The sequence below is a fragment of the Podarcis tiliguerta genome (assembly GCF_965153285.1).
Source record: "Podarcis tiliguerta genome assembly, chromosome: 3".
Taxonomy (NCBI): domain Eukaryota; kingdom Metazoa; phylum Chordata; class Lepidosauria; order Squamata; family Lacertidae; genus Podarcis; species Podarcis tiliguerta.
This window is the reverse complement of record NC_139536.1, coordinates 4,269,159-4,283,913: the sequence shown is the minus strand read 5'-3', so window position 1 is coordinate 4,283,913 and position 14,755 is coordinate 4,269,159. Positions and strand designations below refer to the sequence as shown.

The following is a 14,755-nucleotide window of genomic DNA, read 5'->3' as shown; positions in this document are numbered from 1 at the left end:
CCCACTCTGGCTGCTAAGCAGAGCCAAAAGGTCAAAGCAATTACTATCAGCTGCTGATGGACTTTGCTCTAGAGAAATACCAGCTAATGACGGTGCCAAATTAAAGGGCCTCTGGAGACCTGCCCTAGGCCTTACGCAGTGGGCACCCTGAACCCTATGGCAAGAGCTGGCATAGCTGTCAACTTCCCCCCCTTTTTAAGGGAAATTCCCTTATTCTGAATAGGATCCCTCGCAAGAAAAGGGAAAAGTTGACAGCTATGAGGGCTGGTTCCATATCAAGTACCGTATTTTTCGCTCTATAGGACGCACTTTTCCCCATCCAAAAATGAAGGGGAAATGTGTGTGTGTCCTATGGAGCGAATGCAGGCTCCTTGGCTTCAGCGATAGCAACGCGAAGCCTCCGAAGCGCAGAGGGAGAGCTCCCCCCGTGCTCCGGAGGCTTTGCGTTGCTTTCGCTGAAGCCGCCTGAAGCCCCTGGAGCGCAGGGAACTCCCGCTGCGCTCCGGGGGCTGCAGGCAGCTATCCGTAAGCCTTCGGAGCGCAGCGGGAGTTCCCGCTGCGCTCCGAAGGCTTGCGGATAGCTGCCTGCAGCCTGGAGAGTGAAAGGGGTCGGTGCACACCGATCCCTCTTGCTCTCCTGGCTTCGCTTCGCTGGAGAGGCGCTGCACAGTTTTCCCTCTCTGCGCAGCGCCCCTTCAGCGAAGTGGGAGGAGAAATGGAAGGGGCTCCGTTTCTCCTGACGCTTCGCTGAAGGGGTGCTGAGCAGAGAGGGGGAGAATTCCCCCCCCCCCTGTTCTCCCTCTCCTATGGTCCGGTGCGTCCTATAGAGCGAAAAATACGGTAGTACTCAAAGGAATTGTCAGTAAGATCTACTCTTTTTTTGCATGGTTTTTTTTTTTTTTTTTTTGCATGGGGAACACCACGACCTTGCATGTTGTAGAATGCTTCCAAATTTTCAAAGCACCCCCTGGGCATTGCCTTTACCTTCAAAGGCAAAATCCGAGGCTGTTTAGCTCTGACAACCGAATGAGCTTCCCTCGCCAAAGGTCTCTGAATGGAGACCTTCCCCCTTTCTCAACCTGTGGGTCCCCAGATGTTGTTGAACTACAACTCCCATCACCCCTAGCTAGCAAGGCCAGAGCTCAGGGATGATGGGAGTTGTAGTCCAACAACATCTGGGGACCCACAGGTTGAGAACCACCATTTCATAGAAGGACAGTGTCTTCTCCTTCTGAGGTGTCTGGAGGGGGAACTTATTAGCAGTAGTGGGTTCTGAAAGTGCCGTAAAGTTCCCACGGAGCCTATTTGTGCCTTGAGACAACTGCAGGTGAGATCTAAAAGATCACCTCACTCCTTATATGCACTACCAATCGCTGTGCATACAACCTGTATGAGAGGGCCTCCTGAAGATGCCACCCCATTAGGAGGTTCATTCTGGACAAGGCAGGAATCGGGCCTTTAGTGTGGTGGCCCCTGACTTGGCCCATAAGAATCCCCTACGCTATCTCTCTGGCGTCTGCTGAAGACTGCCAAAGCGTTTCAAGCGTAGATTTTCTTTACCCGCACTGGACCAGATACCGTATTTATATGCTGCTTTCTAATTGCTGTTGTCTTTATTTTTAATTGCTTTGGGGTGTTTCTGTTAGGATATAGTTCCACTCCACCTTAAAAGGGAACAGGCATGACTGTTGTGCGTCACATGCCTGTTTACTTCCAGCACTTGCTGGGAACCTCCGTTTGTATATTGCTTTTGCTGTTTTGCTGGAGACGAAGGGAAGCAGACATGTTTTTTCTTTGTTCCTGAACTATGCTGAATAAATGCCTGTAGATAACGCTTACACACGTCTCTGTCCACCACTTTCGATGTGAGGATTTATTCACTCTGCTGACTCCTAAATTAAATTAATAATACAAAAGACAGGATTTCCTAAGTTGCGGAGTGGTTTTCTATCCTGGGGGGTCTCTACTTGTTATTCTTTCTCCCACATCCCAGGGCCAATTTGACAGGCCTGGTCTAGATCATATTGTATCAAACCCAAAAGGAAAGAGAAAACAGCAATGAAAAAAATTTGTGCGTGAGCTTGGGTGTATGTGTGTGTGTTTATACATAGGGGAAGCTTTTTACTTGATGGGAAGTTTTTTCCACTCGACCTAACAGTTTAATTGATTAAATGCTGCAACCCTCTTTTCCACACCACTGTTCAGAGGCACGCCCTAGTACAGGCACCCCCAAACTCGGCCCTCCAGATGTTTTGGGACTACAACTCCCATCATCCCTAGCTAACAGGACCAGTGGTCAGGGATGATGGGAATTGTAGTCCCAAAACATCTGGAGGGCCGAGTTTGGGGATGCCTGCCCTAGTAGCTCAGGAATGAGAGATCATTTTGCCCTAGCAAAAAAAGGAAAGAGGATTCAGTCCTCTCAAGTCCTCCGCCAAGCGCTTACCTTGATTGGTGGCTTCCTGGTGATATGAGAGACCAGGAAGTTCATAGCGATATCCTCACAGTTGATGTATTCATCTACCATGTCTCGGATGGCCTGGGGCATCACGTAGGAATACAGGTAGGCATAGTACTGCAGGTGAAAGGGAGAGAGGGAGAGAGGGAGGGAAGGAGAATGGGAAAACATCAGAAAATGGCCAATACCCTCAAGACAAATGCCACTGATTTACCATAGCTGAGTCCATATATACACACCTTGGGGAAAAGAGAATAGTCTTGTGCAGGTGAAACGGACCCAATGTAACACAATGGCTTGTTTGATTTCATTTTCACCTCTGCTTCTCTGCCTCAGAAGAACCACATTGGATCTGGGCCAGGGACGGGGATCCTGTGGAACGCCAAATGTTCCTGCACTCCAACTCCCATCAACCCTGGATATTGGCCATGCTGGCTGAGGATGATGGGAGTTGGAGTCCAGCCGCATCTGTGCCCCATTCTAGGTCCAAACTCCTTCCAGACAAGGGGAGGAGGAACAGCGCTTAGCTCCTTCGCTGGCTCTCTAACTGCCCACCTAGGCAAGTCCATTTGCACTGAAAAGCCAGCCCGGTATCGGTTCCAACCACTAGATCACGACTTTCTGCACCCCTTCCCTCTACTTCGCCCAAGAGGACAGTATCTCAGCCCTGTTCTGTGTTCTCCATCCTCCCCGAACAGGTGGAAGGACGGGACAGCTTGAGTTTGGCTCCCGGCTTCTGTGGATGTGGCCTGTGAGAATAACAGACCCCTCTGCCCACCAGGAACAGAAGAAGAGGAGTTTGGATTTGATATCCTGCCTTTCACTCCCCTTCAGGAGTCTCAAAGCGGCTAACATTCTCCTTTCCCTTCCTCCCCCACAACAAACACTCTGTGGGGTGAGTGGGGCTGAGAGACTTCAGAGAAGTGTGACTGGCCCAAGGTCACCCAGCAGCTGCAGATGGAGGAGCGGAGACGCGAACCCGGTTCACCCAGATTACAAGACTACCGCTCTTAACCACTACACCACACTGAACAGGCAGGTTGGCAAAGGAAGCTCCACAAGGGACGGAGAACATGAGAGTTGGGGTGTTGTTGTTGTTGTTTTTTGCAATTCCCCTTCTTATAAAAATATGTGAGCTGAGAGCCACTCCCAGCGACTGGGGTCCCCCTCCCTTACCTTGTGGAAGAAGGCAGCGCCCGTCAGCACCATGGAGAGCTCACAGGAGTAATTGGAGTTGTATAGCCAGGATTGGTGAGGGATGTCCCACGCGTGGTAGCGCCCGGGGAAGCCCACAATGCGGTCCCTGGCTTCTCTCCAGACCCTGAAGATGCAAAGTGGGAAGGGAAGAGATGGAACAAGGCGGACAGACTGGGGACAAAGAGCGCGGCTCAGCCCACACAAGCGGCCCTCTCACTAAGCCGACGGCAGCTGATTCAGACATTGTTTTAGGCAGACATCACAGGGCGTTCGCTGTTAAGCTGGGCGGCAAATATTCAGCAAAGAAAATAGGCAACACTAAGAACAGAGGCGGACTGTAATGCAAAGCCCAGAGGACTCCCCCCTCACACACTTTCGTTTAGACTTTTAACATTCAGCTTTTTCTTGGTTTCTGCCCTTTTCTTCAGCAAACACACACACATTTTGTTTCTCTTCTGTTTATTGTAATGATAATAGAAACAGCTCACCCTTCCTAAAGTTACTGGTAGGGCGAGGGAAGGGCTGCGAATCACAGCCACTTGGATTTCGGGGCAGCAAACCAGAGCTTTAGCTTACAGAGCCGCACAACTCACAAAATGCTTCTGCTACTATTTTACCTCTTACGGCCGTTACATTTTACACTCCAAGAAGCTCAATGTGGTGCACATGGTCTATGTATCTCCCGCTTGGACTACTGCAATGCGCTGTACGTGGGGCGAGCTTTGAAGGTGACCCAAAAACTGTAACTAACCCAGAACACGGCAGCTAGAAGAGCGCCGGGAATAGCTTGAGTGCATGCTGTGGTGCACACGCAAAAAACGTTGCTGACCCCTGGACTAAATGACTCTTTTGGTCCCTTCCAACTCTACAATTCCATGATTCTATGCACACATTCCCTGCAAGCTTTGATGATTATCTGACGTGAAGCCCATATCTTGAATGAGGTCCACGTTGATCATCTAATCGGGGCCATATATGGCTATACAGGCCTCTCTTCACCCACTTAAAAACAAGATTTATAGAGGGAGAGGCAAATCCTGCCATCTCTCCATGTCTCTCTCCCCTCCCCCCAATTCCAGCTTCAGACACGTGGTTGGGGCTTATTCCCCTTCCTATAAAAACACTCCCACGACTCCTCATAGAATCATAGAGTTGGAAGAGACCACAAGGGCCATCGAGTCCAACCCCCTGCCAAGCAGGAAACACCATCAGAGCACTCCTGACATATGGTTGTCAAGCCTCTGCTTAAAGACCCCCAAAGAAGGAGACTCCACCACACTCCTGGGCAGCAAATTCCACTGTCAAACAGCTCTTACTGTCAGGAAGTTCTTCCTAATGTTTAGGTGGAATCTTCTTTCTTGTAGTTTGGATCCATTGCTCCATGTCCGCTTCTCTGGAGCAGCAGAAAACAACCTTTCTCCCTCCTCTATATGACATCCTTTTACATATTTGAACATGGCTATCATATCACCCCTTAACCTCCTCTTCTCCAGGCTAAACATGCCCAGCTCCCTTAGCCGTTCCTCATAAGGCATCGTTTCCAGGCCTTTGACCATTTTGGTTGCCCTCCTCTGGACACGTTCCAGTTTGTCAGTGTCCTTCTTGAACTGTGGTGCCCAGAACTGGACACAGTACTCCAGGTGAGGTCTGACCAGAGCAGAATACGGTGGCACTATTACTTCCCTTGATCTAGATGCTATACTCCTATTGATGCAGCCCAGAATTGCATTGGCTTTTTTAGCTGCCGCGTCACACTGTTGGCTCATGTCAAGTTTGTGGTCAACCAAGACTCCTAGATCCTTTTCACATGTACTGTATTTGTGCCTCTCATTTTTTTTGCCCAAGTGCATTTCTCCCTGTTAAAATTCATCCTCACGTCGTGTGGGCAAGGAGCAGTCCCTCTAGCACTGGCGACTATAAATAGAGGCACGTTGCTAAAAATAAGGATTTGTTGCAGCCAAACATCTGCATGCGGTGGGAATTTAGAACAAATGTAGAGAAATAAGACCCCGCAGCTAATTTTTTCCTGTAGATATCCCCTCGTGGAGATAGGGAGAGTAAGATCTATGAACAAGACGCAGTTTCCCTTGCTGGGGGGCACGCGGGAGAGCAGAACTCCTCGGGAAAGGAGGAGGAAAGACAGAGACCCTTTGGTCCAATGCTCAAAAACAGTCTCTCTCACATGCAACCTGAGAGGGAAGTATAAGTTAGGACTCAAAGGAGAAAGGACAGCGTAATTATGCAAGTGGAAGAGAGGAAAACCAGCCATGTTTGGCCACAAAGTGCTCAGTGGTTGCTAAAATGGGAGATACGCCCTCGGCGGGGGGGGGGGGGGTCCAGGGGGGCATTAAGAGGCAAGAGGGCAGCAGAAGGACATTAAAGGTGTAAATGGCTTTCATTTCATCAATATGCAGGTGATACCCAGCTCTACCTCTCTTTCAAATCAGAACCAGTGAAGGTGGTGAAGGTCCTGTGTGAGTGCCTGGAGGCGGTTGGAGGATGGATGGCAGCTAATGAATTGAGGTTGAATCCTGACAAGACAGAAGTACTGTTTCTGGGGGGACAGGAGGTAGGCAGGTGTGGAGGACTCCCTGGTCCTGAATGGGGTCAGTGTGCCCCTGAAGGACCAGGTGCGCAGCCTGGGAGTCATTCTGGACTCACAGCTGTCCATGGAGGCGCAGGTCAATTTTGTATCCAGGGCAGCTGTTTATCAGCTCCATTTGGTATGCAAGCTGAGACCCTCCCTGCCCACAGACTGTCTCACCAGAGTGGTGCATGCTCTGGTTATCTCCCGCTTGGACTACTGCAATGCGCTCTATGTGGGGCTATCGTTAAAGGTGACCCAGAAACTACAACTAATCTAGAATGCGGCAGCTAGACTGGTGACTGGGAGCGACCGCCGAGACCACATAACACCGGTCTTGAAAGACCTACATTGGCTCCCAGTACGTTTCCGAGCACAATTCAAAGTCTTGGTGTTGACCTTTCAAGCCCTAAATGGCCTCGACCCAGTATACCTGAAGGAGCGTCTCCACCCCCATCGTACAGCCTGGACATTGAGGTCCAGCTCCAAGGGCCTTCTGGTGGTTCCCTCATCGCGAGAAGCAAAGTTACAGGAAACCAGGCAGAGGGCCTTCTCAGTAGTGGCGCCCTCCACTTTGACATCCCACCAGATGTCAAAGAGCTAAACAAGTACCTGACATTCAGAAGACATCTGAAGGCAGCCCTGTTCAGGGAAGTTTTTAATGTGTGACATTTTAATGTATTTTTAATCTTTGCTGGAAGCCACCCAGAGTGGTTGGGGAAACCCAGCCAGATGGGCGGGGTACAAATAATAAACTATTATAATATTATTATTATTATTTCAGGCTTTGAAAAGCTGGTATCACTGGATCAAATTCATCAGTTTTATTTCAACTAAACAATACGATTTTGAACAGGCATAGGCAAACTTGTCCCTCCAGATGTTTTTGGGACTACAACTCCCATCATCCCTAGCTAACAGGGCCGGTGGTCAGGGATGATGGGAGTTGTAGTCCCAAAACATATGGAGGGCCGAGTTTGCCCATGCCCGATTTTGAATGAAGGTGCAACCAGCTGTTACCCTTTTGAATTTTACTCCATTATGTTTCTTTGTGTGCCGTGCAAACCACTGCTCTGAATAATGCTTTCTTCAGGGGAGGCACTGTGAATGAGATAACGGAACCAAGGTGGCGGAGACCTAGAAATGTTCAGGCACCGCTGGCTTAGCTGAATTGGGCTTGATGGAGAGAGGCAAAAGTGAATGGCCCTGATTGAATTGGAAGGAAGGGAAGAGGCGGTTGGGCCCCTTGGCAGGATCCGTCCCGTGCCTGTTAAAGAGTTTTTGGCTCACCGGAATCCAAACATGATCTCGTCGTGGCGCAGGTGGGCGTCATCGTCGATGGAGAGGATGGCCTCCGTCTCAATCTCATCCCAGGGCAGGAAGCGGTTGTTCAGACTGTTTTTCTCTGTGCGCACCACCTAAGGAACAGAAGTAAATTTCTTAAATATAAAAAACACAACTCGTGCTGGGTGAGATCTCGCAGCGGACGTAACAGGGAGGGGGTTTCCCTGTTCCAGAGATCTCCTAAGGTATCACACAAGCATGGAGACACAGAATCATAGAATCATAGAGTTGGAAGGGACCACAAGGGCCATCGAGTCCAACCCCCTGCCAAGCAGGAAACACCATCAGAGCACTCCTGACATATGGTTGTCAAGCCTCTGCTTAAAGACCTCCAAAGAAGGAGACTCCACCACACTCCTTGGCAGCAAATTCCACTGTCAAACAGCTCTTACTGTCAGGAAGTTCTTCCTAAGGTTTAGGTGGAATCTTCTTTCTTGTAGTTTGGATCCATTGCTCCGTGTCCGCTTCTCTGGAGCAGCAGAAAACAACCTTTCTCCCTCCTCTATGTGACATCCTTTTAGATATTTGAACATGGCTATCATATCACCCCTTAACCTCCTCTTCTCCAGGCTAAACATGCCCAGAGAAGAGGAGGTTAAGGGGTGATATGACACAGAACCCCCTAATAGGCCATTACGCATGTATGTGGATAATGATTTGGAGCACAGACTCTATGGGGGGTGTTAACTGCCTTCCCATCTGCTCTAAGCTACCCTCCCCTAAAGATGCTGCTGTCCGATAGGCAGGTAGAGAGTCCACCTTCAGCCACCTAGGACTTGGGTCACCTTCAGCCCTTGGACTTAGGACTGCTTTCTATACCTTAATGGGACTATGTCCAGCTATAGGTAGGGGGACTGAGTGCTTGATTTTTATTTTTATTTTTATTTTAATTAAACTTAAAATTAGACAATACAATACATTACAATGGTACCTCAGGTTACATATGCTTCAGGTTACATATGCTTCAGGTTACAGACTCCGCTAACCCAGAAATAGTGCTTCAGGTTAAGAACTTTGCTTTAGGATGAGAACAGAAATTGCACGGCAGCGGCGCAGCAGCAGCAGGAGGCCCCATTAACTAAAGTGGTGCTTCAGGTTAAGAACAGTTTCAGGTTAAGAACGGACCTCCGGAACGAATTAAGTTCTTAACCCGAGGTACCTCTGTACCTACCTACATACCCAACATAAATACACCCAAGTGTTTGACTTCCTGCTATTCTCATTATGCTATTTTACAATTTGGTGGTCTATACGCATTTCATTTTTGTTATCCAATTTTTTCCCTACACAAATTTTACTATATATTCCTCTATTTCCTAGATTCATTCTATATCTGTCAGGAGATTTGTCTTGTCCGTATAATTCTTATGGGTATTCATTGAAGATTACCCATTCATTATTTACTTTTTGTATAGTATTTCCTCTAATTCTCCGTCTTAACTTGGCAGGATGTAAATATACAATCTTTTTACTAACCAGTCTGTTTTGGTGGGTATATTGTTATTTTTGCTGAGTGCTTGATTGCAGCATGAATGAAAAACAACCACCCAAAGGATAAATGGACATAAAACTGACATCAGGAATCACAAGACAGAGAAACCAGTAGGAGAACAATTCAATCTCCCAGGACATTCTATACAAGATCTAAAAAGTAGCTGTCATATTACGAAAGAATTTCAGCAATAGACTGGAAAGAGAAGTTGCTGAATTGCAACTTATTACCAAACTTAAAACCATGGAGAGACCTGGTCTGAATAGAGACATTGGATTCTTATCTCATTATACATGAAAAAGCTATTTTTGGCCATCTCATCCCTTGCTTTTTCCTGTAAGACCAACTGCAGTCGTTAACAGTCCTCAACAGGTTTACCACACCTATCAGCCAATCACCCATCTCCCATCACCCTTCTGAGTAATACCCCTCCTCACCCTCTCACTGTATATAAGGTTCTGGTGACTTCTGTTTCAGTGTATCTGAAGAAGTGTGCATGCACACGAAAGCTCATACCAATAACAAACTTAGGTAAAGGCAAAGGGACCCCTGACCATTAGGTCCAGTCGTGGCCGACTCTGGAGTTGTGGCGCTCATCTCGCTTTATTGGCCGAGGGAGCCGGTGTACAGCTCACTCCGTTGCGGGGATTTGAACCGCCGACCTTCTGATCAGCAAGTCCTAGGCTCTGTGGTTTAACTCACAGCAATCAAAGACGACTATGGGGTTGCGGCACTCATCTCGCTTCAGGCCGAGGGAGCCGGAGTTTCTCCACAGACAGCTTTCCAGGTCATGTGGCCAGCAGGACTAAACCACTTCTGGCGCAACCGGACACCGTGATGGAAGTTACGAGTGCATGGAAACGCCATTTACCTTCCCGCCACAGTGGTACCTATTTATCTACTTGCACTGGCGTGCTTTCAATCTGCTAGGTTGGCAGGAGCAGGGACCGAGGAACAGGAGCTCACCCCGTCATGGGGATTCAAACCGCCGACCTTCTGATCGGCAAGCCCAGGAGGCTCAGTGGTTTAGACCACAGCACCACCAACGTCCCATGGGGCCAAAGGCAAAAGTGGGCAGGGCAATGGACTCAATTTTTACCTTTGTACAGTGGGCTAGATTGACCAGAGTTCAAGGACACATTCCAGCCAGGCAATAAAGCTCAAGGAGGGTGTAAAGCAGGGCTGGCAGGGGGTGTGACCTGGGAGATGGGCGTGACATGGAGAGAGAGTTCTGATGACCAAGCAGAGGATTTTTAGATATTATTATGGTTTTTTATAGTTAAAGCTATGGTTTTCCCAGTAGTGATGTATGGAATTGAAAGCTGGACAATAAAGAAGGCTGATCTCCAAAGAATTGATGCTTTTGAATTCTGGTGCTGGAGGAGACTCTTGAGAGTCCCGTAGACTGCAAGAAGATCCAACCTATCCATTCTGAAGGAAATCAGCCCTGAGTTCTCACTGGAAGGACAGATCCTGAAGCTGAGGTTCCAAGACTTTGGCCACCTCATGAGAAGAGAAGACTCCCTGGAAAAGACCCTGATGTTGGGAAAGATGGAGGACGCAAGGAGAAGGGGACGACAGAGGATGAGATGGTGGGACAGTGTTCTCAAAGCTACCAGCATGAGTTTGACCAAACTGCGGGAGGCAGTGGAAGACATGAGTGCCTGGCGTGCTCTGGTCCAGGGGGTCACGAAGAGTCGGACATGACTAAGCGACTAAACAACAACAACAACAACAACATGGTTTATCTGAAAATCATTCAATTTGGTTGCACTTTTTTGATGTCTTTTATTTATTGTTCATGACCACATGTAATTAAGTAAATATTTTCACGTTGGAGTACCGCCTTGATCATGGCTGTTAATTATGCAAAGGCAGCTTACAAATAAAAGGATGATTAATTGGGGGAGTCCACATTTGGCCCCTGGACACACATTGCCACATCGCGGCTCTTAAGATGTCCATATCCCATTCCAAAACACAGAAGCTCCCTTTACCGCCCCCCCCATCACGCCTACATTTTTCATATAGCGAGCAAAGTCTTTAAACAAGCATACAGCATTACGGCGGTGAAATGCTATTAAATAAGATTACATTTGGATCGCATTAACAAAAAAATAAAATCTGGCGCATGAAACCATTAGCGGTGGAAAATATTTGTCGGAAGGAACCAGGTGACAGCTGGCATGATTAAATCCCCGCATTAAGCCAACATTAGTACTTTCCCCTGTCAATAGTGGGAGAGAGAGAGAAAAAAAAATATGGAACATTCGACACGCAGGCATTTAGAATGTTCCAAGAAAGATCCATCAAAAGCAGAAGGAATATCCAAGACAAGCAAAGAAGGCAGCTGGCTAGGGTGAATGGAGGAGGCGTGTGGTGGACATCGCGGATCATGCAGCGAGCAGCGCACTGAAAGGGGCGCATGATGCACCTTGGCTCCTCCCCCTGCCTTTGCAACATCCCAGCAGCACCCGGCAGGAAGAGCCCAGGTCACCTGGCCAGCGGTGAACGAAGGTGTCGTGACACCTGGGACGGGGAATCGCTACGTAGGACGCATGTGCAGCGTCGCTACATACGACGCATGCGCCGTATATAGTGACGCCGCACATGCACTGTACATAGCGGTTTGTCGGCGGTGGTGCTCCAGTGCTGTACGGACGGTCCCAGGATCCTCTGCTCGCGGCTGTAGCTGCAAACAGAGGATCCTCTACATGCGGCTGTAGTGGCGACAGAGGGATCCCACCGCGGTCTGTATGGCGCTCGAGCGGCGCCGGCGGCAAACAACTATGTACAGCACATGTACGGCGGCATTATGTACAGCGCATGTCAGTGTTTGAAAAAGAAAAGGTTCTGACCTCCTTTTTATTCCTCAGACCTCAGCTGGCACAAAGGAGTCTTTGAGATAGAGTATTCTTGCAGAGTATTGCTGCTTTTATTCTCGAAAAGTCTTCTTGTCCAACCACGACCGACAGCTTTTACACACACCAAACGCAACCAGCTTTCTACAATCCAACCAACCTACACCAAACACTAACACTGACCACTCTGTATATAAGGTGTAATTTGGTGAAAGGTTGCATGAGTCATTGTAGTTCTTTTAGCATTAAAGAAACAGCGGCCAATTTTTAGCCGTGACAGCGCATGTGTGTGACGCCGCACATGCGCTGCACATAATGGTTTGCCGCTGGGATCCCCTGCTCGCGGCTGCAGCCGCAAACAGAGGATCCTCCACATGCGGCTGCAGTGGCGCAATGGCTGCTGGTGCTCCCGTGGGGTGCCTTCTTGTCACCCCCCCCCCGACATGGCACCTGGGGCGCACTGCCCCCCCCCCGTTGTGACGCCACTGCACCTGGCTTTTGCTAGGCAAGCGCACACAAAAATTCCACCACTCGGGCTCCCACTACTTGCTTTACAAAATGCAACACCAATGTGCAGGGAGCAGCGCTTCCATTTTAACAAATTTGCGTATTATTAGTTTGCAAGGTTTCTCACCCGCCTTCCCCGGGACAGTTTACAGCAGTGATGCTCAAAGGGTGTGAGAGGAAGATTCAAGAACAATCAAAGAAACACTTAACCTTTTTTAAAAAAATGAAAATATTTGCAGAATATGGATAGTGTTCTCTGTTATCAATCAAGCACCGGTAGCTGATTTTTCATTTTGCTTTCCAGCATATTTCTTATCAATATTGGTGCAGTGCAAGCAAATGTTTATCCTGAAAAGTGTGGCCCAGAGAAGAAAGTTTGAGAACCGATGGCTTACAGCAACGTAATATACATATCAAACAGTTACAGTTATTTAAAAAACAACAACAAGTAGTTTCAACCAGAACAGAATACTTATCCAGCAAAAGAGGTGGGAGCCACTAAACAAAATATCTTAACTGCCAATAGACAGGGTAAAACAGAAACAGGGAGCAAGGCAGAGGGCCTTCTCGGTGGTGGCGCCCTCCCATCAGATGTCAAGGAGATAAAGAATTACACAACATATGTGAATTACTGGCATCTGAAGTCCGCCTATGACAAGGAAACAAGTCACAGTGCAGTTACGCATTTCAAATCACCAAGAGGGAATAATTAAAGATTATACGCAGAACGCCAGCCTTTCCATTTCCCGGATCTTAAATATTAAGCTGTCCAGACTTCATGGTGCAGCTTTTAAATCCTAGTTCCATGCAGCTTTGATGGTAATCAATAATAATGAGAGCAGCAAGAATAATGCAGCTGTACACATATATAGATTTCTGCATAATGAGAGAATATTTATTTGGAGATATTTAAGATGCAAACACCCTGCGGATCAATATAGTCTAAGGAAGCAGCTCAAACGGTCACATTGATTCTCCTGCTGTTTTTCCTGTAAACGTGGAGGAGACCAAAATTCGAACGCTTGAGGAAAGAGAGAGCGGATTCCTTCCTTGCGCAACTGGAAGGGTCAACCTCTCTGGAGAAGCAGATTAATGGACGCCATAACCCTGAACTCATTAATTGAAAGCAGGAGCTATTTAATCTCTGCGATTCCTTATAAGAAATCTGGGGCCAGTGTGTTAGAGGGTTGGGGCGAGAATACTGGTATTACAAATCAATAACGCATTGAAGGAAACAAATAAAAAGGAAACAATACTCCATGAAAACTAAAATTGAACATACAAGATACAAAATTTGGTGACTCCATTCACATTTCCTAGGATGATGATGATGATGATTGCTATTGGGAAGTAGTAACATGTCCTTTTTTATTTTCTTTTTATCTGGTTTATAAATATCAGGGAACTGTCCTAGGGGTCTTATTATATTGCCACTTGAAACTGTTGTAAACAAAAATCTGCCCTTTTCTCTTATGGGGTACCCAAGAGCCCATATAGAGTCCTTACGTAGGTTCCCTATTGGCAGGAGAAAATAACAGAGGCCAACCAGAGAATATCGAGAAGCAAAGCAGCTAGTAAGCTTGATCTTTATGGATCTGTTGCAACAGAGTCCTCACTCACCACATGCAGGAGGGAGGAGGAACCCAGAACAATGGGCAAGCCCTTATTTAGACTTTTGAAATTGCCACCCTGTAGATCAAGACCTGACAAACCTAGACAGCATCTTAAAAAGCAGAGACATCACCTTGCTGACAAAGGTCCGTATAGTTAAAGCTATGGTTTTCCCAGTAGTGATGTATGGAAGTGAGAGCTGGACCATAAAGAAGACTGATCGCCGAAGAATTGATGCTTTTGAACTCTGGTGCTGGAGGAGACTCTTGAGAGTCCCATGGACTGCAAGAAGATCCAACCTCTCTGTTCTTAAGGAAATCAGCCCTGAGTGCTCACTGGAAGGACAGATCCTGAAGCTGAGGCTCCAAGACTTTGGCCACCTCATGAGAAGAGAAGACTCCCTGGAAAAGACCCTGATGTTGGGAAAGATGGAGGGCGCAAGGAGAAGGGGACGACAGAGGACGAGATGGTGGGACAGTGTTCCCAAAGCTACCAGCATGAGTCTGACCAAACTGCGGGAGGCAGTGGAAGACAGAAGTGCCTGGAGTGCTCTGGTCCATGGGGTCACGAAGAGTCGGACACAACTAAACGACTAAACAACAACAAATATCCCCCAATGGACAGGCGCAAATTCTCTGGTCGTATGGGATCCTTCCAAGACCGACGAGGGCAGAGCCGAGCTTCTGGCAAGTGTAAAAGCC

General features: G+C 47.9%; 1 protein-coding gene across 5 annotated transcripts in view; it reads right to left on the bottom strand.

Moving 5' to 3' along the window:
• Nucleotides 1-14,755, bottom strand: part of EXTL3 (exostosin like glycosyltransferase 3) — a 177,107-nt gene that overhangs the window by 5,789 nt on the left and 156,563 nt on the right. For all 5 annotated transcript variants that reach the window (XM_083432561.1, XM_083432559.1, XM_083432562.1 and 2 more), the window contains 3 exons: nucleotides 7,530-7,657; nucleotides 3,635-3,779; nucleotides 2,447-2,575 (listed from right to left, as the gene is read on the bottom strand). In XM_083432561.1, coding sequence (XP_083288687.1) covers nucleotides 2,447-2,575; nucleotides 3,635-3,779; nucleotides 7,530-7,657 — 402 coding nt within the window. The remainder of the gene's footprint in view (nucleotides 1-2,446; nucleotides 2,576-3,634; nucleotides 3,780-7,529; nucleotides 7,658-14,755) is intronic.